Source organism: Hyla sarda, chromosome 5, assembly GCF_029499605.1.
Source record: "Hyla sarda isolate aHylSar1 chromosome 5, aHylSar1.hap1, whole genome shotgun sequence".
NCBI classification, from domain to species: Eukaryota; Metazoa; Chordata; class Amphibia; order Anura; family Hylidae; genus Hyla; species Hyla sarda.
In genome coordinates this window covers 54,459,408-54,481,905 of record NC_079193.1, presented here as the reverse complement: position 1 = coordinate 54,481,905, position 22,498 = coordinate 54,459,408, and the positions used below count along the sequence as shown (strand labels likewise).

The 22,498-nt window shown below is 41.0% G+C and overlaps 1 protein-coding gene across 2 annotated transcripts in view; it reads right to left on the bottom strand.

Annotated features, from left to right (window-relative positions):
- Positions 1-18,094: 18,094 nt before the first annotated feature.
- ADARB2 (adenosine deaminase RNA specific B2 (inactive)) overlaps positions 18,095-22,498 on the bottom strand; it is a 718,056-nt gene continuing 713,652 nt past the window's right edge. For both annotated transcript variants that reach the window (XM_056519506.1, XM_056519508.1), the window contains one exon: positions 18,095-20,190. In XM_056519506.1, coding sequence (XP_056375481.1) covers positions 20,014-20,190 — 177 coding nt within the window. In that variant the 3' untranslated portion in view covers positions 18,095-20,013. The remainder of the gene's footprint in view (positions 20,191-22,498) is intronic.

The following is a 22,498-nucleotide window of genomic DNA, read 5'->3' as shown; positions in this document are numbered from 1 at the left end:
AGTGGTCTTTTGTATAAGACACGATTTCTAGAAAAAGGAGATAACCTTTTTAATAAACTTCATAAGAAATTTTTTATATTTTGCCAAGATGTGCGCCATATAAAATGTTTCTAAACCTGACAGTGCCAATTTAAATTACATGTTATAAAGTGTTTATCATTAATGAGTGGCATAAATGACCATGCCTTAACCCCTTCCCGCTATGGGACGTATATACATAATAGGTATTGCCACGTCCGTAATGACATGTACTATAAAACTATAATGTAAATTATCCAGTGCGGTGAACGGCGTAAAAAAAAAAAATAAATAAATAAAAAAAAAAAAAAAAAATTGGGCACAAATAGAGTAATAAAAAAAGATCAAAAGGTAGCAAGTATATAAAAAAATGATACCAATAAAAAGTACAGCACAGTGTACACCGTAAAAAAAAAATGCCAGATACTTTCCAGTTTTTCACAATATTTTGGAGTTTTTCACCCAAAATGCTGCATGTGTCAACAAAAATGAACCCCTTATGTAAAGTACAATATGTCACGGAAAAACGATATCAGAATCGCTCCGCTGAGAAAAAGCATTCTAAAGTTATTACCAGTTAAAGAGACACATGTCAAAAAAAAAAAAAGAGCCTGGTCATTAAAGGGGTACTCCGGCGCTACGACATCTTATCCCCTATCCAAAGGATAGGGGATAAGATGCCTGATCACGGGGGTCCTGCCGCTGGGGACCCCCGTGATCTTGCACGCAGCACCCCGTTATCATCAGTCCCCGAAGCATGTTCGCTCCAGGTCTGATTACTGGCGATCACGGGGGCCGGAGCATTGTGACGTCACGGCCCCGCCCCGTGTGATGTCACGCTCCGCCCCCTCAATGCAAGCCTGTGGGAGCGGGCGTGATAGCGTCACGCCCCCTCCCATAGACTTGCATTGAGGGTGCGTGACCATAACGTCACAAGTCTCCCCACCGCATCATCAGTCATACGGCACGGAGCGAAGTTCACTCCGTGCACTGGATGTCTTGAGTGTCGCAGATTAGATCACGGGGGTCCTGCCACTGGTAACCCCCACGATCTCGGCTGCGACACCCCAGACATCTTATCCCCTATCTAAAGACATCTTATTCCCTATCTAAAGGATAAGTTCTTTATTGGTGGAGTACCCCTTTAAAGGGTACCTTCAATGTTTTTTTGGAACTGTGCACTTTAAATTAGTCCCCAAGATGCCTGAACAGGGCTATGTATCCCCGCTCTCATCCATATATAACTATTTAATAGGAGACACCGCTTCCTGCTCTTTCTCCAAAGCACCCATCATCTCAGAATTTCAGAATTGAGTATATGAAGATAGGTTCAGACAACCCCTCTATTTATTCATTCCACTCTTCTCTCCAGTAAGTAGGAGGATAGTTAAAAATCTTAATTTGTAGATAATCTCATTACAATTGAGGATGTGTTATTACATGAAAATCCCTAAAGTAGATTTGAAGAATTTCTTTCCTAATGATGACTTCTTGTAAATGTGTTTTATGAATATTCTGAAGAACAAAACTACTTTATGCTTTAGATCATTTCTATTTCACTTACACAAACAGACAGAAGATAAGACAAAATGTGATTCCGGTGGTAAATTGTACAAAGCAGAGTAATAGTCACATTCTCATTTGCTTGAATTTAAAAGTGTTAGGGATTGAATGATCTGTCAAATAAGATAAATACATCATATCGGCTCAGGATCCTTTTTGTAACAATTTGCTTCAATTTTAAACATAAAACAGATGTATAGTATATACTCGAGTATTAGCCGTTCTGAATATAAGCCGAGGCCCCTAATTTCACCCCAAAAAACCTAGGAAAAGTTATTGACTTGACTATAAGCCTAGGGTGGTAAATACATCATCCCCCCATGTCATCATCCAGACCCCCGTCATTATCACCCTCGTCATCATCCTCCCCTTCATCATCACCGCCTGTAAATCCTTTCTCAGTGGTCTTCAACCAACGGACCTCCAAATGTTTCAAAACTACAACTCCCAGCATGCCCGGACAGCCACCGGCTGTCCGGGCATGCTGGGAGTTGTAGTTTTGAAACATCTGGAGGTCTGCAGGTTGAAGACCACTGCGGCCTTCGTCATCATCCGGACCCACCTTTTGTTTTCTACTCCTCCCCTCGGTGGGAAGGAAGGGTGAGCTGGTCCGGGCCGTCCATCTTCGGCCATCTATGCTGCAGGGACCGTCCGGTGGGGAGGGTTAGTCGTTCCGGGCTGTCCATCTTCACCGGGAGTCCCTCTTCTCCGCTCCGGGCCGACCCCGGACTAGTGACGTTGCTTTGACGATGACACACAGGGACGTCCGTGCGCAGCAGATGTCCGTGTCGTCCCTGCGCATGAACGTCCCTGCGCGGTGGCGTCAACGCAGCGTCACTAGTTCGGGGCTGACCCGGAGCGGAGAAGAGGGCCTCCCGGTGAAGATGGACAGCCCAGAACGACTAACCCTGCAGCATAGATGGCCCGGACCAGCTCACCCTTCCTTCCCACCTAGGGGAGGTGAGTAGAAAACAAAAGGGGGGTCTGAATGATGACGAAGGCCGCAGTGGTCTTCAATTTGCGGACCTCCAGATGTTTCAAAACTACAACTCCCAGAATGCCGATGGCTGTCCGAGCATGCTGGGAGTTGTAGTTTTGCAACATCTGGAGGTCCGTAGGTTGAAGACCACTGATGAAGGGATTCACAGGCGGAGATGGATGGCCCGGACCATCCCCTCACAGCTAAAGCCAGAAACCTTTTTTTGTTCACTCGAGTATAAGCCAAGGGGGGCATTTTCAGCACAAAAAAATCGTTCTGAAAAACTCCGCTTATACTCGAGTATATATGGTAATCTTTTGAATATTAAAAGATAAGCTTGCATTAATGGAAACTTAAAGGGGCACTCTGCCCCTAGACATCTTATCCCCTATCCAAAGGATAAGATTTCTGATCGCGGGCGTCACTCCACTGGGGACCCCTGCGATTTCTCCTGCAACACCAGAGTCGTTAGCTGCATGGAGCAAAGCTTTGCTCAGTGGCTGATGATTTACAATACAAGGGCCGGAGTTTCGTGACCTCATGCCCCACCCCCTCCTGACATCGCACCCCGCCCCCTCAATGCAAGTCACGATACCCCTGCCCCTGTATCGCCCGTCATCAACCACAGAGCGATCTTTGCTCCGCACAGCTCATGAGCGGGGGTGCTAAAGGAGAGATCGCAGGGGTCCCCAGTGGTGACATTGGGTAGGGGATAAGATGTCTAGGGGCGGAGTACCCTTTTAAGCAGTGGTACAACTTGAACATTATGGGCCCTGGAGTATTTGCTATAGCTGGGATCAATATGACATAAAATCTATGGAAAATAGAATTTATGTACTTTATAAAAATAAAATTTAAAATATGTAATTGATAACAACATTGCTATGTCATTGGGTGATTCCTGAGTCAAAGAAAAGAGGCTAGTGCATTGTGGGGTGCACATATAGGATGCTGGGCAGCCCATCTGATCGAATAGTATGAGCGTCACTAATAGGTTGTAACCTAGCATGGTGCACTACATACTATCATGTAACTGGCACGCTGTAAATTGCCTTATCTGTGCACAACTATAATACTAAGCAGCTTCCCCCTCAATAGCATACATGGCTGATCTACATCATGGTGGGAATATATGTCTAACCTGCCTTTGTATCGGTAACCAGAAAGTATGGTCACATGTCCTGTGCATGACCTGTAAAGATATGGTCACATGTCCTGTGTATGACCTGTAAACATATGGTCACATGTCCTGTGTATGACCTGTAAACATATGGTCACATGTCCTGTGTATGACCTATAAACATATGGTCACATGTCCTGTGTATGACCTGTAAACATATGGTCACATGTCCTGTGTATGACCTGTAAACATATGGTCACATGTCCTGTGTATGACCTGTAAAGATATGGTCACATGTCCTGTGTATGACCTGTAAACATATGGTCACATGTCCTGTGTATGACCTCTAAATATATGGTCACATGTCCTGTGTATGACCTGTAAACATATGGTCACATGTCCTGTGTATGACCTCTAAATATAAGGTCACATGTCCTGTGTATGACCTGTAAACATATGGTCACATGTCCTGTGTATGACCTGTAAACATATGGTCACATGTCCTGTGTATGACCTGTAAACATATGGTCACATGTCCTGTGTATGACCTGTAAACATATGGTCACATGTCCTGTGTATGACCTGTAAACATATGGTCACATGTCCTGTGTATGACCTCTAAATATATGGTCACATGTCCTGTGAATGACCTGTAAACATATGGTCACATGTCCTGTGTATGACCTCTAAATATATGGTCACATGTCCTGTGTATGACCTGTAAACATATGGTCACATGTCCTGTGTATGACCTGTAAACATATGGTCACATGTCCTGTGTATGACCTGTAAACATATGGTCACATATCCTGTGTATGACCTCTAAATATATGGTCACATGTCCTGTGAATGACCTGTAAACATATGGTCACATGTCCTGTGTATGACCTGTAAACATATGGTCACATGTCCTGTGTATGACCTCTAAATATATGGTCACATGTCCTGTGAATGACCTGTAAACATATGGTCACATGTCCATATCTGAATAGATCCTTTATCCAGGGGAAGAGGTTTCATGGGAGGCCAGAAGAAAACTGCTCGGCTCCTCAAAGAAAAATTCTGCCACCCATAGGACCTATGCAATGTAGTGCTAATATATTTCTAGCATGTGAATAGGATTGTATTTTGGCATGAAGAGTCTTTTCAGTGTCGATTGTGTTACTATATTGTCATAAGAAGAGAGAGAAATGAAAAGCCGGCCACTCATCGATATATTCCTTCCTCAAGCTTTTATTGGAGCGACATAATACTCACATAAGGGGGGGGGGGGGATGGTGTGTACACAAAGGAAGAGCAGGGGGTACAGAGGCGACAAGCTCCGTTTCGCACACTCAAGTGCCAGTATGGCCGGACAAAGCACTTGAGTGTGCGAAACGGAGCTCTTCCATTCTGCTCTTCCATTCTGTACACACCCCCGTGTATGTGAGTATTATGTCACTGCAATAAAAGCTTGAAGAAGGAATACATTGGTGAGTGGCCGGCTTTTCAATTTTGTCTCTTCTCATGAATATTGTATCCACTGAATACTGCAAGTAGTCTGAGCACCACCTACACCTTAATTCAAGAACCAACTACACACCCTACCCTATGTACCTCCAGCAGTTCTGAAATCGAAGTGCTGAACGGGCTCTTTCTTTTGCTTCTTATTACTATATTGTCATTTTCCAGCCTCCAGCTGTACAATAGTTCTGCCATGCATGGCCCTTACAATAATTCTTTATTTATATAGCACACAGATTCCGCAACGCTGTACACTGTCCTCATTGGGGCACACCATCTATATTTGCCTATTACTATAATTTTTTTTGGAGTGATGGAAGAACACAGAGTACCCAGAGAATACCCACGCAAACACGAGAATAACAGACAAACACATTGCAGATATTGTTCTTGGTGGGATTTGACCCAGGACCCCAGTGCTACAAGTCAACAGTGTTAACCACTGAGCCACTATGCTGCCACCATCCTTTAAAGTTAAGAAGATTACTCTGCTGAAATTGCCTCAGTCTACACAGCAAAGCCAAAAAATTTGTTAAAATATGACACATCAGCCAATTTTGTATGTTCTAGTGTTGAGTCAGTTTTTTTTTTAATTTTTAGAAACAAATACATTTTAAAAATATGTATATAATTAAAAATGTGATTTAAATAATGTGTGATTCAAGCTATTCCCTGTCAAAATCTGCATCAAATCTGATGATCACCAGTATCCCATCCCAAGCATATGAATGGATTCTACAACCTAATTTACTTTTTGCCTGCACCTTCTACAGAGACGTAGTAATATCTAAATGACAGCCCATGTGCACCCTGATATCTAGGAATGCCATCTTTACTTGGCATTCTATTAATTTTAATGTCAGTAGAATTTAAAAGGGTACTCCGCTCCTAGACATCTTATCCCCTATCCAAAGGATAGGGGATAAAATGTCTGACCGCGGGGGTCCTACTGCTTGGGACCCCCGCGATCTCGGCTCCGGCACCCAAGACATCCAATGTACAGAATAAACTTTGCTCTGTGCCGGATTACTGGTGACAGCCCCTCTCACAGGCTTGCATTGAGGGGGCGTGGCTGTGACTTCATGAGCGGGGGGCGCGACCGTGGCATCACGAGCCTCCAGCTCTAAATGAATGCCGGGAGCAGCAGGGAGATCGTGGGGGTCCCCAGCAGCTGGTCCCCCGCGATCAGACATCTTATCCCCTATTCTTTGGATATGGTATAAGATGTCTAAGGGCAGAGTACCCCTTTAATGTGCAGCTTGAGGAAAAAAGTTAAAAATACGGTAAAAAAAAAATCCCATATATTTTCATGTTTAGTTCACCTGAGGCATTGGTACAAGAAATTTGCAAGAAATAGCTAAAAAAATATGCTTTAAAATAGGTTTCCACTGTAATACAAATCAGCGGAATACAGTCATTTCAGATATGTGGTTCCTGTATTATTCATTTTTGGTTCTTATCAGTCTTACGCTGTAAGTGCATTTCTTTTCGTTGTGTAGCTCTTTGCTGTTTGGAATGAACGGATTATGAAAACACCTGTAGGATCTTGGCCATGAATTTCAGATAAAAAGCCATAAAAAATGTGTAATATTCACCAATGGTTAAGTCTTTTAACACAGCAGGGTTGGTGTTTTAGCTCCGGTTCCAGTGGTTACCGTTGTATAAAGTGTAATTTAACCTAATAATCTACTTTGATTGAATGGTAACACACTGTGCACGGACCAGAACAGGCTTACTCTGCTTTTTGATGTATACTTTGCTTCCTTAATCTCTGTCCTAGTTAACACTATGTGGTTTCATGTAATTATGTATTAAAAATACATTTCTGTTTGGTCTTGGAATAGTCTTCACTGTTTTGTTCTCCCAAATCACAGAGCTCCCGCAATGTTCTTACCAGTGGATTTACAAACAAGCTATCTGGTTATAAGTAACCTGGTTTTTCATGTTTTGTAATGTTAAGTTGCAGATAACCTTGTCTGAACTCGTAGAACAAGCTCCTGTACTTCAAACGTAAAACGGATTTGTAGACATTGGAGTTGATCACTTTGTAATTTATATATTAAACCTCTGAGAGGCAGAAACAATTCTCCATTTTTAGATTGTCTTGTGTAATGTCGTTGGGATGTGTCTGAAAAAAACGTTGGCTCCTTAGTATTTCCTAGACTAGCGGCCCAGCCATGTGACTGAACTAATTTGGTGTAGTTATCTAATAGAAATCAATGGCTTGGTCAGAGTAGCCGATTGTCTGCTAGAACAGCATGGTCATTGTTATATAAAGTGTGTACTAGGCCATGGTAGCTAAGGTATATGAAGATGTGGCTGCAAAGACCTGGAAGTCAAGTTTTGTGGCTGTGGATAGGCGTGTGCTGCCCCATTCTCATCAGTGATAGTGGACAACGCTTGCCTAGAGTTCAATGAAGGCAGCTGGAGAGACAGCCGAGGCCAGAGAACTGGAAGGGACCCCCTGAGTGTTTGTCATAGGGGACACTAAGGAATGCGCCACCCAGCGTCTGTTGAGAAACAACCCACTCATAAGTGGAAATTCCACAATGGATGGGGACTATATAAGGAGGACAGTGATAGGATCCCAGTGATTCTCCAGAGTAAAGAGATTTATTCCAAGATAAATAGCATAAAACAAGTAAGATAGCACATTCAACACGTTTCGGGTCCAAACCAGATCCTTTCTCAAGTGCAGTCAGGGTGCGGTGGAATAATTTGTCTAGTATAGTGGTGTTATTGATGTGTGTTTACTGGTTTTTATGCATTTAGTATCAGTATAATGCTGTTATTTAGTCACTGCAAAAGTAATATGTCATCCTTGTGTGGAGGTATTATTTCATGTTTCTATACCCCAACACTTTAGAAAATCCTGCATGCTGTCCAGGAGAGCAGTGATGTATACACTGTATGCATTTTCATTAACTCACATTGGGGGGTGTGGGTGCACAATACTTTGCCTTGCACCAGGTGCTGCCAACCCACAGTATGCTGGGAAAGCCAATGAGGTCTTGTTTTCAAATTTTGTCTAAGGCCACACAAAGTCTAGAGCCGCCTCTGGTTCAGGCTTTAAAGGGGTAGTCCAGGCAAGAACATTTGACCCCCGTTATCTCCCTGCAGCACTCACATTCTATGCCTGTGCTGAATCTCCAGTTTCAGAAACCTCCGTGTTTCCGGGACTGGGGATGTGACGTCACGCCACGCCCCCTCCCATAGACATGAATGGAGGGGGCGTGGTGTGACGTCACATCCCCAGTCCCGGAGGTTTCCAAAACTGGAGATTCAGGAGATGCTGCAGGGAGATAGCGGGGGGTCTCAGCAGCGGGCCACCCGCGATCAGATATCTTATCCCCTATCCTTTGCATAGGGGATAAAATGTTCTTGCCAGGAATACCCCTTTAAAGCCTGAACCAGAGGTGGCTCTAGACTTTGGATAGGGGATAAAATGTTTTTGCCCAGAATACCCCTTTAATATAGAGGGCAGATATGACTCCTCATCTAGGTGTAGCCACTCATGCGACTGGTTTCTTCTTTTATTGGCTGAAGATGTCCTCCTCAAGAATACGCATAAACAAAAATCGACCGATTTGATCGTTTCCTGTTATTTTTATTTACTGAACAGAAACATTCACTTACTGTATTAGATATCATAAATTTAACGTATTTATTTTATTTACTTTTTTTTTTTTTTTACAAATGTTACAAATTTACATTAGATTATACAGTATTGCCATTAAATCATGCTTCCTTTTTGTACATATGTTGTGGCCAGTATTGTCCTAAAGCTCGAATGTTTTGTAAATATGGTTTATAAGGCTCAAGTGTCCTATAGATCAAGCAGCCTGGGAGTAGTGCGCAACTCACAGCGGCCAACATTTATTAATAGTAACACGTCTTGTATACACGCCTGTGTGAAATTTAGGAATTAGGAATTAACGCAAACGGCACCAAATCAGCATTCAGACAGATTAATAAGGACTTTCGAATAGCTTACACTGGAGCCCAAGAAAGAAAGAAAGGGAAAATAATAAATAAACTTATTAGTTTGGTCTATGTAAGTCTATGGGAAAGTGGTTGTGTACAGTATATATATATTTAGGAAAAGAAAACAGACATATATCTTACATACTGTACGCACAACCACTTTCTCATAGACTTACCTACCTTCATTTTGCAAAAAACGGGTGCAAACATTCCACGATTTTATGGATGCATTTAAAAATAAATAAATAAATAAAAATAAAAAATATATATATATAATAAACCTATCTTTATTTTTGGGCTACTTAGAGTAAACTTCGAACTGCGCCATTTTTTTTGCAGGCGACCCGCATTAAAGAATGTGTCTAGTATCTCTAAACAGGAATAGGAATATATGAATATTCTATTGCCCTGCCCATTTCAATGTAAGACATACATTTGAGAAACATACATATAAAAATAATCCATTTAGTGCTCAGTGTTATGACATGCAAAACAAACAAAAAAAAATAGCGCAATAAATGTTGGCATGGGCTTCCGAAAAATATAGCTCTGGACGGATAAAGATTACAACTGAAGGAACAAATATGACATGGGAATCTGAATGGATTTGAATTGTGATTTCCTATGCTTTTGCTTTATAATATAACATTTCTTTAACCTGTAACAGTCCAAATATTCTGATCAATCTTTGAATTACGTAAAAATCAATGGTATTACCCCTTTTCCTATGTACCGCCATGATAGGTTCATATCACATTGTAATCTTTTTATCTTTGAGTTATTTGCTGTTCTTCTTTCTTGGGCTCTGTCCCTATTGCAGTATTTTAACACTTGGTAATAAAGAGGAATAATTTCTAATTTTTAAAGAAGAATAAAGAAATAAAAAAGCACTGATATTATGGTTATATGATGGTAAAAACATATAAGCTGCATGCGGCTGAAATGTACCAGCTTATGGCGACACAGGTTTGCCGGCAAACTTGTGCACTGACTGGCTGACGGATTTCGGCTACGTGCAGCCAACAACTCTCGTGTTTTCACCTTAAGGCAATGCCCTAGGGACACTGGATTACATTTCTTTAATCCCCAGGTCATCAATTTTTGTGTCTTGCAAGACTTGTTCATAATAATATAAACCAACCAATCTTAATGGTATTTGAACCATTGAAGCTTGGTTACATAAAATATTTACTGTATTAAGCTTTTTAATGTTTTGTTCCAATCTAAGTTGAAGGTTAGGGTCCCCCCCCCCCATTACAAATTCCATTAAAAATCCTGCAGCCTTAAGTGCTATTAGGCCCCATGAAAGGGATAACACTGCTATTTTGTTGTTCTTATCCTATGACAGAGCAGAACATTGGAAAAAATCATGGTGGTGGGAATCTAGGCCTCAAGGGATATTCGGGGACCTATATGGTATAACCATAGGAGATACCCTAACACTGTAGCTTGTGGTGATTCGTTGTTTACGCAACTCCTGGTAAAGTTAATGGGAGTTACACAAAAAACATAAAGCAGCCAGTGATGTGAAGTTTTCCAGGACCCAGAGAAATGTGGGACCGCATCACGTCTGGTGCGGCAGCTTTCCCCTTCACAGCCAGCAATGTCCTCATTTGCTGGGCCGTCAACAACACAACTTCCTCTGTAGTATACATCAGCTGACCCCTTCAATATGGAGTTTCCTTTTAAGAACAGTGAAGACAAAGAAATTGATATTGAATGGATAAAAATGCATTTGTTGCACCAAATGTATTGTTGAATTAAATATAGTTTTGTATTTCTTTATATTTTTGTATTTCTTTATAAAGAATTATATTGCAGCTCATTTTTGGTACTTACCAATGTGTAAGGTTAGCTTTGGCAAAAATCTAATCTTTGGTCATTCAAAAATGATGTGTAATTCCCGTGTTTCCTAAATGCCTGAATACTATTGCCTACATAATACATTTATCATTTCATTTAAATTGATATTGAATGGAATGTTAATTATTTTTACCATAGAGATTTCCTAGGAGATTAGAAGCTTGTGCTTTCATTAAAGAGGTACTCGACTCCTATGCATGTCCAAAGGATAGGGGATAATATGTCTGATCGTGGAGGGTCTGGCCACTGGGACCCCCCATGATCTCTGGGCTGGTGCCACAGCGTTCATGAACACGGAAGCCTGGGGCCCCCTCCATTCATGTCTATGGGAGGGGGCATGAAAGCTAGTACACAGCGGTCACACCTCCTCCTATAGATGTGAATGGAGGGGGGGCGTGGCTGCTGTGGTGGCCAGTCATCCAGCACGGAGCAGAGTTTGCTTGGTGCACTGGATGACTGGGGTGCTGGGCCGGAGATCGTAGGGGTCCCCAGTGGCCGGACCCCCGCCATCAGACATGTTATCCCCTATCAGTTGGATAAGGGATAACATGTCTAGGGGTGAAGTACCCCTTTAATTTTTATTAATAATAATGCTGTTCACACCATCACATGGACATTAGGTCCCAAGACCTTTCAGCATCCAGAACTGGGGTGGATTTGGGACAGACAAGTGGTAAAATTTCATTGCATTTATTTCCTTTATATAGAAGAACTGTGGTCATTTCTAAAAACATTATGTAGTGGAATAGATAAATTCTTTATTATAATTACATTATATTATAATTAATTTATTCAAAATTCTTTGATTCCCCTAACCGCCCCCTGTGTCTGTTTTCTTCAGATTCCTTAATCCGTCATACAGGGGTGTACATAATTGTGATGCACTAGATGTATGGGTAGGCTTATCGGACCTGGGGCGTGAATAACTTACTACACTGCATTAGTCACTCCCCATGCTTCCTTCTGACATAGTCAGACAAAAGTGAGGAGAGCATGCACTGCAGGGAACTAAATTATTCATATAAGCCCAGCCATACCCCTTCAAAGCACATAGCCATATTAAAGCTCTGTACCAGTTCTATGTAATATAGCGATATTAGTTCCGTGGAGGTTTTTTGACTGCTGCACGTTTTTATGGCAAGATTTTTTGTGCTGCTGTAAAAAAAAAAAAAAAAAATCATTAAAGGGGTCACTGTGCTCGTTCAGGCGCTACAGCTTCTTCACTACCCACCAGACAAACCCCTATACATTTAGTGGTTGCTGTATCCAGCACTGCAGCTCATCCCAATAATTTCAATGAGATGATCTGCAATACCAAGTACAGCCACTACCCAGTATACAGAGGTGCCTGGTAGGACGTGAAGACGCTGTAGCGCTTAGTGGATGTAGTTGCCCCTTCACTCAGCGGGCTTGTCGGAGGCTTGATTACCACTATTATATATTGGTGGCCAATCCAGAAAAGCAGCTATCAATAGATAAAAAACATGCAGAAGCAAATGCATCCGAATGTATCGGGTACCCATATGGAATTCCTTATAGAACTGTATCTATACAAATAGATTTGGTCAGAAATAAGAGACTTCACAACTATAGTTTGGACATCTATTGTGCCATATTATGTAGAGTTCTCATATTTTTGTGTGCATGAGACCTTATACCTGTAGCACTATTTTACTTGGAGCCTTAAGGTGTGCCATTAGGTCATAACCACCCACACTAGGTTAAAGGGGTCGTCCAGTAAAAGACACAAACTGTGCATAGTGCCAAATATATAAAAGTATAATAAAGCAACTTACAAATATAATGTTATTAGCCATTGTGCACAGATCTTCCATTATAAGCAGAGCATTCAGGCTTGTAGATGTGACATCACGTCACACTCTCTTAATGCAGAGCTCCCGTCCCTGCTCCCATCTTCCCTTCTGTCTGCTCAGGACAAGACCACTGATGTGAAGAAGGGGAGCTTATATTACTGTTCATTAGATTTTGAGACAGCAGGAAGCCTTTCTCAGATAAGCCAGCAGTGAGCCTGTTCTGAAGGAAACTACTGTGACTAAGGATGGCTTCCTTCTGCTTTTAAAAAAAATATCTAATGAGCAGTAATATGAGCACCCCTCTTCACATCAATGGCCAGTTCCTGAGCAGACAAGAGGGAATGAGGAGGAGGAGGGACAGGAGTTCTGCATTCAGAAAGCTACAAGGGAGAGAGTAGAGGGGATTTGGAAGATCTGTGCCCTATAGCTAATCTGTGCCCTATAGAAACATTATATCAGAAAGCTGTTTTATTATACTTTTTGACACCATATACCGGTTGTTTCTTTTGTCAGATGCAGGTAGCAGAAGTTTTACAAATATCCTTTAACCTAAATCAGTGTTTCCCAACTAAGGTGCCGCCAGCTGTTGCAAAACTACAACCCCCAGCATGCCTGGACAGCCGAAGGCTGTCCAGGCATGCTGAGGGTTGTAGTTTTGTAACAACTGGAGCCACCTTAGTTAGGAAACACTGCCCTATTGATATTGCATATAGAAATGATATTATATAAGTTAATTCTATAAATGTATCACAGACTGGGGTCATGTACAAAATTAACTAAAGATATATTCAATCACGATGACCTAAATGCTCTGTCAGCCAAGGAGGAACGGAAAAAGAAATGGTTTGACTTTAATCTATTGCTATGATGTGTTTCATCGCCCCTAAAAAATGCTGAGCTGCGCAGCTCTTCCCTTTAGAAATGCCGGCTTTGTTCTCGGGGAAGGGGGAAGACAAATGCGGCAAGTGCGGCAAGATACTATCTGAGCGGAGAACTAAGCGCTGGGCTGCGAGACAGCAGGAATAGGCAATTTGTCTTGCAGGTAAATATGAAGTGCAATAGAAATTCCAAACAAGAATGGATGGGCAGATTAAAGGATTAATGTCGCCTTATCGTTCTTCCCTGAGTAGCCTACTATTTTACAATGACCCTACTAATTTATACCTGACAGCATGTCAGCCATTCATACCGTCACCACAAAGGGTTCGAAGAAGGGGTAAATTCTCGTCTTATGTTATAAAGAAGATATTTTTCAGGCTATCTTAATTCCACTTCTGGTTATTGTGTAAAGCTGATTCCTGGGTATAAGTAGGGTAATAAAAATCTGTGCAGAGTCAAGTTAAGGATTGAAAGAATGGCCACGTGTCATTTTGCGGTCCAACTACACAGCCTTTTTCCTGGTTTATTGTGGCATTAAAGGGGTATTCCAGGCCAAAACTTTTTTGTATATATCAACTGGCTCCAGAAAGTTAAACAGATTTGTAAATTACTTCTATTAAAAAATCTTAATCCTTCCAATAGTTATTAGCTTCTGAAGTTGAGTTGTTTTCTGTCTAACTGCTCTCTGATGACTCACGTCCCGGGAGCTGTGCAGTTCCTATGGGGATATTTTCCCATCATGCACAGCTCCCGGGACGTGACATCATCATTGAGCAGTTAGACAGAAAACTTCAGAAGCTAATAACTATTGGAAGGATTAAGATTTTTTAATAGAAGTAAATTACAAATCTGTTTAACTTTCCGGAGCCAGTTGATATACATATAAAAAAAGGTTTTGCCTGGAATACCCCTTTAAATAATCCTGATTCCTGACATTAGGTCATAACCACCCAAGCTATTGTTGTCCAGGTTGTAAAGACACAACCTGTGTATTGGGTCAAATATATAAAATTATAATAAAATAACTTAGTAATATTATTCTATTAGTCATAATGAATAAATTCACAGAAATTGTGAAAGATAGCTGATTGTGGCTAGATCTATTAGGATAATAGTTCACAGAAGTAGAATAGTTAGCTCAATTAAAACGTAACCTTTAATAGTATTTCGTAATAAGATAAGTAGTCCTCAGATAACAAATACAAGTTTACATAAGGTATAGGTCAGATGGATGGAGAGCCAAGACAAATCAATGGGGTTCCAATATCATCACCTATCACAACAGTATTATCCTACAAAATGCAACCTGTGCAATTAAACACTAGGAAGAAGTAATCAATCCTGATGCGTTTCCCCCCCCCCCCCCCCCCCCCCCCCCCTCCGAAACAGATAAAGTGGAGCAATACGGGTTTCATCAGGGGATATAGAAAGTAGGAAACAATAACCAATTATGATACAGCTGGTAAGTGTTCGCTGCCAGCTAAACTAAGATATAAGGCCCGATAAGGACCACTCACTCAGACCCAATGGTATAGTCCTTCACCCGGAGTGGTTGTCAGGGCAGCCAATTGATGACGGCTAGTTCCCTCCTGGCAGCGTAGCTTAGTTTAGCTGGCAGCGAACACTTACCAGCTGTATCATAATTGGTTATTGTTTCCTACTTTCTATATCCCCTGAAGAACCCCGTATTGCTCCACTTTATCTGTTTTGGAGGGGGGGGGGGGGGGGGACGCGTCGGGATTGATTGCTTCTTCCTAGTGTTTCATTGCACAGATTGCATTTTGTAGGATAATGCTGTTATGATTGGTGATGGTATTGGAACCCCATTGATTTGTCTTGGCTCTCCATCCATCTGACCTATACCTTATGTAAACTTTTATTTGTTATCTGAGGACTACTTATCTTATCACGAAATACTATTAAAGGTTAAGTTTTAATTGAGCTAACTATTCTACTTCTATGAACTATTAGTCCTAGTGCACAGATCCTTCATCTGAGCTATCTGGCTTGTGGCTGAGAGAGCTCCCGTCCCTCCTTCCCCCTCCCCTCCTGTCTGCTGAGGTGCAGACCATTGATGTGAAGAGGGGGAGCTAGATGTATTGTAGGATCATTTTAGATAAGGATTGTGAATGGTTGGTAAAGATTAAATATGAAATGGAACAGGGTTATGTAATAGAATAGTTGGGAAGTATCTCACTGGGTGGGGGTCTGACTGCAGGGCCAATCACAGAAAATAAGAGTCTTCTGTCCCACATGTGAATGGAGCAGAGGTGGAGTATGCAGCTATCTTTAGGAGTTCCATAGTAGCAGTGCTCATGGTTGAATGCCAATCCATTCACATAGTCCCAGTTATAATCTAGGGGTAACCCCTTATTTTTTTTCTTCTTAAATGGCTTAGAATGGTATCAAAGCACAAGTCCAAAGTTTCAGGTCCGAGTGATCTTCAGCTCCAGCATGGGGAGATGCAGACCATGCTGGGTGGTACAGTTGCTCAGACAATTGCACCGTGCTTAGTGTAGTTCCGAGTCCCATTCATCAGAGAAGGACTTGTGTAAGAAACTTCACTGAGCATGGTAAGGTTGTCTAGGTAACTATACCACCTGAGACTCCCCATGCTGGAGCTGAAGGTGAACTTGATGCTTGCACATTAAATAATCAAGGAAGACATGGTCACCCTACTATTCCCCTGCCATTGCGACACTTCTTGAGTTGCCCCATTTTTTAGTACGTCTAGACATCAACATTAAACTGCTGCAGTTGTAAGAGATGTAAGAGGTCACATGTCTGGGGACTAAGGAGTGCAGAGACTGGCAGGACCAGGGAAGGATCTAAATGAGAATGTCAGGGCATCAGTAAAGTTCACTGGACTTTTCTATTTTTTTTATTTTTTATTTAAAATTTTTAAAACATTGTGGCCTGACAATCCCTTTAGCATATCTACTCTACAGTACTGATGATTAACTCAATATGTAAACTAGTGCTTAATTGTGAACATACCCTTAAAAACAAAGATTTGAAAAACTTTGGAAATACTGGGAAGGCATCAAAGGGATATTGTGGAAAGGTGTGAGCATATCTAATACGAAGCTGATGTCGTGGTATTATAATCCATTTACATCTACTTGCCTATTTGTCTCAAGGTCAGAAGTTTTAAACCCCTTAGAGCCTATGAATACCGATGGTTTCCATTCTATCCCCAGCCTCACCCTATGAATATCAAATGCAGGACAAACACACAGAGCTCTTTACTGTTTATTGAGTATTGGATATGCGGACAGACACTGCTATGGAAAGGAAAGGAGAACATGTCCTCCATGTCCTCAATGAATTCCACTTTATTTCTCCTCTAAACAATTATGATGGAAGATCTAAGTTCACACGGCTGTTGTGCTCCAACCTGCTATGGGTCCATTTGGCTCTTTTATTTGTTTGGGCTGAGCAGACCCTAAACGGGTCGAAGCACGCCTGGTCCCGACGGATTCCCTTGACTTGAGGGGTCCGGTATATTAAAGGAGTTGACCGGAGAAAAAAAAATATAGGACACTTTTTTTTTTATCTGTGCTCAACTCTCATCCTTCCAACGGACCAACCAACGGAGCTCCAATTACCAGAGAACAGCAGTGGTGTGAACGAGCCCTTAGACAGTCCACATGGGAACCTTGAGCTGGTCATACACATAAGATCAGTTGAGCACTTGTTTGGCTTATAGCTATCTCTCAAATTCCCATGCAGATGCAGCTGGAAGAGGGGAGAAAGCTGCTGCCATATACCTCTGAGGACAGATTGTCTACCCGAGAACAAAAGGACTGGGAAGTTGAAGGGTACTCCAGTGGAAAGCCTTTTTTTTTTTTTAAATCAACTGATGCCAGAAAGTTAAACAGATTTGTAAATGACTTCTATAAAAAAATCTTAATCCTTCCAGTACTATTTAGGGGCTATATACTACAGTGGAAATGATTTTTTTTGTTGATTTCTCTGATGTCATGACCACAGTGCTCTCTGCTGACCTCTGCTGTCCATTTTAGGAACTGTCCAGAGCAGGAGAAAATCCTCATAGCAAACATATGCTGCTCTGGACAGTTCCTAAAATGGACAGCAGAGGTCAGCAGAGAGCACTGTGGTCATGACATCAGAGAAATCTAAAAAGATAAGCATTTCCTCTGTAGTATATAGGCCCTAAAAAGGATTAATATTTTTTTAATAGAATTAATTTACAAATCTGTAATACGAAGAAAACTGCACTCACCCGTAAATTGTGCACCGTATCTTTATTCATCGACATGAACACAAGACAGCAGACGGTCGGCAGGAACGCCAGGGACACACTGTTACTACACGTGTGTTTGTCCCTGGCGTTCCTGCCAACCGTCTGCTGTCTTGTGTTCATGTCGATTGCTGTCACGGAATAAAGATACGGTGCACAACGTTTCGTATTACTGATGCCATAGCGATTTGTGCCTTTCTTACCTGCACCCCGTATTAGCACCACCAGTGGTCTCACTGTACTCCAGCGTACGGATCCTGTTACATCGGAGCACACCCTATGCTTGCCAGTGCTGTGCCAGACATTCATTCATGTATCTCTACATTATGTAATTTACAAATCTGTTGAACTTTCTGGCACCAGTTGATTTAAAAAAAAAAGTTTTCCACGGGAGTACCCCTTTAAAATCCAATATCCCTTATTCTTATCTTTCTCAACATGCGGTTGGGGGAAAGTCCGGAGGTTTTAAATGGTGGCAGCACCTGCTAAAGTCCAAAGTTACCTTGTTATGTTATGTGTATGCTCAGCTTTAAACTCTTTTATTCTCAAAGTTTTGTTTTAAGGGTTATACTTTCTTATTTCATGCTATGCAATTGTGCAAAATAAAAAAAAATAAAAAAGAGTAGCACTGTATGCACTTAGCTTTCTCATGACTATGCATTTTATGTTATCCTATATCCAATAAAGATAGGATAAAATAATCTGAGAAATAATGAATGGTAGTAAAACAAAACATAGCACATCTGATTATGTTGTGTAAAAGGTATGGAATGCCTATAGGGTACATAGCCGATACAAGTGGCTATAATGGATAACATCTGAACATATAGTATGTCTAAAGGACTTCCTTTTGGCCCATTATAGGCTAAAAACACATTCAGCATACATGCTAAACATGTACCACTTTTAAGTAATCCCAGGTTGTCATATACAGTGTCACAATAGACCAGTGTTTCCCAACCAGTGTGCCTCCAGCTATTGGGAAACTATGACTTCCAGTATGCGCGGACAGCTTTAGACTGTCTGGGCATGCTGAAAGTTGTAGTTTTCCAACAGCTAGAGGCAGACCGGATGGAATACAGTGCAATAGACATTGGATAGAAGTAGGATCTTGACCACATACTCTAAGATAAGTCTTCTCCAGGACTATCCTCCTGTTTTGACATGTACTCTTTAAAGGGTTATTTCCGGATCTACAGGACTAGGTGATCAGATAAGGTTTCACAGCCGGCCATCATTCCATTCTTTCTTCATGGAGTTTATGAACACTGGATATTCGAAGAACACTATAATTTATGCGACCACCACCGATCCCAAGAATGGCCATCACTCCATTCTTTCTCTTCAGAGTTCATGAACGCTGGATTTTGGATTAACCCCTATAATTCACTCTTAACAACAATAATAACCCTGCTTTTAAAATCAGAGAAAAATAATGTAGAAAGGGACATTTTGGTATAATAAATATTAAAAATTATAATTTCTTTCAAGAGATGTCCAGCGCTAGTATAAAATAAATTCTCGAAGACCTTGTATTTGAGTGTGCAGAGGGACAGAGCTGGGCGTACATTTAACCATATAGTATATGGAGATACAAACATCTGAAAGGAAGGGTGCTTTGTATACACAGACATCATTTATGCTCCTATTGTTAATGTGACCTCAGATGGAAAATATTTGATGCATATTTATTAACATTCTGAAGATCTCCTTGATAGCGATATTACACCCCATCGTACTTTGTTGCCACAGACTCCCATCACTGGACACTGAACATGTAAATCCAGTCCTGATCATAACTTTAACCACCTCAAAGATGGACAAAGTTTGAAGCATTTTTGTCTCTGATCACCCCCGAACACGTAAAGCATGTCGTTCATTGATATAATGTATTAACTGCGTTACAAAAATAATCTAATTATGTATATTGATAACAAAGTTTGCACGAGAGGCATAAAAATTCTGCCAATTTTGTATTGTTCCAGAAGAATCCAGGTAAAATGATAAAGAAAGATCTATCCCGAATTTACAGAGTTAGTAAAAATTGTTCTTGCTCGGGAGGCTTCTTCACCCATGTGCCAAGGCCTGATTTTTGAATGGCTTTAAAGAGCTGCTGTTTCACGCATTGGTACGTTGGGTTCACCGTCTTGGCTTCACAGTACACCAAAGGCATTTCTTCTTGACTCAGCGTCCGTGAGCTTAGCTGTGGGTTTCAAAGAGAAAATGAAGGTGATTAATATCTATTTTATAGGGAAATCGGTATTGTATTTTTATTAGAAATCTCACTTTCCTTCCCTTTCCTTCCCACTTATTTGCCGTAGACTAAGGCCAGGTTCACAATGAGAATCTCCAAGTGCGGCCAGCGCCAGCTAACTTTAATAGGCACTAAGACCACATGGACATGTCCCCATAGATGGCAGTGTCTGTGGATCGGATTCCACCAGAAGAATGAACAAGTCTGCCGCTGAAATTCCGTAGTGTGCACTGTGCAGCGGAATGCCATGGACAACAATGGGATTTTGCTTCACCGGAATTTAGAAAGTCAGAAATTTCCTAAGTTGAACCTAGCCTTAGAAGTAGGAAAAAGGCTATGTTAAAGAGGCTATCTAAGCTTTAAAAACTGATGGTCTATCCTTAAGACAGGCCATCAATATTAGTTTGGTGGGGGTCTGACTCCCCACACCCCTTCTGATCATCCGTTTTAGGGGAGCAATGGTGTTCATATAGGCACTGTAACCCCTTCAGTATTTACAGAATTGTAGCTCTAATTAAAGAACTATTGAATTCATTGTCCTATTTACTTGGCTGATTGTGACGATGCCAGTGGTCGTACCCCTGCTTAGTATTGATGGCCTACATAAGGAAAGGTCTGAAGAAAGGCTGGATAACCCCTTGTATTAAAGGAAGCATGTGATATTGTCATGTGGCATGAAAAGTATATTTAGAAATATTTATATGTAATTAAAAAACATAGAATACATAACAAAACATTTAGAAATGAAAGAATCTGTGGAAATTTGCTTCACTTGTACCTAGCTGACTAACAAAAAGCATCACTTTACATATAATATGTATTTTTAAAGGGGTTATCCAGGAAAAAACTTTTTTGGCTCCAGAAAGTTAAACAGATTTGTAAATTACCTCCATTAAAAAATCTTAATCCTTTCAGTACTTATGAGCTTAATCCTTTCAGTACTTATGTTCTTTTCTGTCTAAGTGCTCTCTGATGACACGTGTCTCGGGAACGTCCAGTTTAGAAGCAAATCCCCAAAGCAAACCTCTTCTAAACTGGGCGGTTCCCGAGACACGTGTCATCAGAAAGCACTTAGATAAAAAAGAACAACCTTAACTTCAGAAGCTCATAAGTACTGAAAGGATTAAGATTTTTTAATAGAATTAATTTACATATCTGTTTAACTTTCTGGAAGCAATTGATATATATATATATAAACAGTTTTTTCCTGGATAACCCCTTTAAATAATGCTAATTTTTTATTCTTCAGAAGAAACAATACAACCTTGTTGAATTTAATTATACATATCACCTATCCTGATTTTACCATAATCATCTCTTATTCATTGCTTAGTAAAAAGTTACACAATTTTTCGAAATACATTCTGTGTATTGGTGCCTCACAGTTTTAACACCTCTAGGTGCAGCATTCAATAGGACACGGTTAAGGGCTTGTTCAAACAATGGATTTCCATATGGATTCTGAAGCAAAATGTACTTGCAGTTTGCTTAACAAATCCACGTCACAGAAAATGCATTGGCAACAAGTCACTTACTTACATGGATGATGTGGGAGCCTAGAAGTGGATTAGCCCTATTCTGCTATTCTCCTTGATGGGTGATCATTTTCATAGCCTATTAACAAGGCTGGAGCAGTGTGCGGAAAGGGTCACATGAACACTACGTCATTTGTTTGACTCTTTCCCCTTTCACTCATTTTCCACACATCCTCTATTTACCATTTTTTTGTTGTCTTACATTTAAACTGTGCCAGAGTGGTTGGTGTTTATTTATTTATTCATTTTTTTAAAGGGACATAGCCTTGGAAAATGGTCAGGAAAGGGACTGGGCCTAAGTAGAAGCAAATGTTGAAAAGTCTTCACCAAGAAAACCCCAAGTCCTTAACTATACCATTTCAAACTGTCAGATTGGTTAATGTTTTTTCTTCTTTTTTTAATTGGGGCATGGCTTTGGAAAAGGGCTAGGAAAGGAGCTGGGCTTAAATACACAACACATTTTGAAAAGTCTGCACCAAAGAAAAAAAAAAAAAGAAAAAAAAAATCCTTAAAGGGGTATTCTGCCCCTAGAAATCTTATCCCCTATCCAAAGAGTAGGGTATAAGATGTCTGATCATGGGGGTCCCGCTGCTGGGACCCCCCGTGATCTCCCTGCAGCACCCGGCGTTCGTTTAGGATGCCGGCTGCAGCGCCGGAGGCTCATGACACCACAGCCCCACCCCCGTGATATCACACCACACCCCCTTAATGCAAGTCTATGG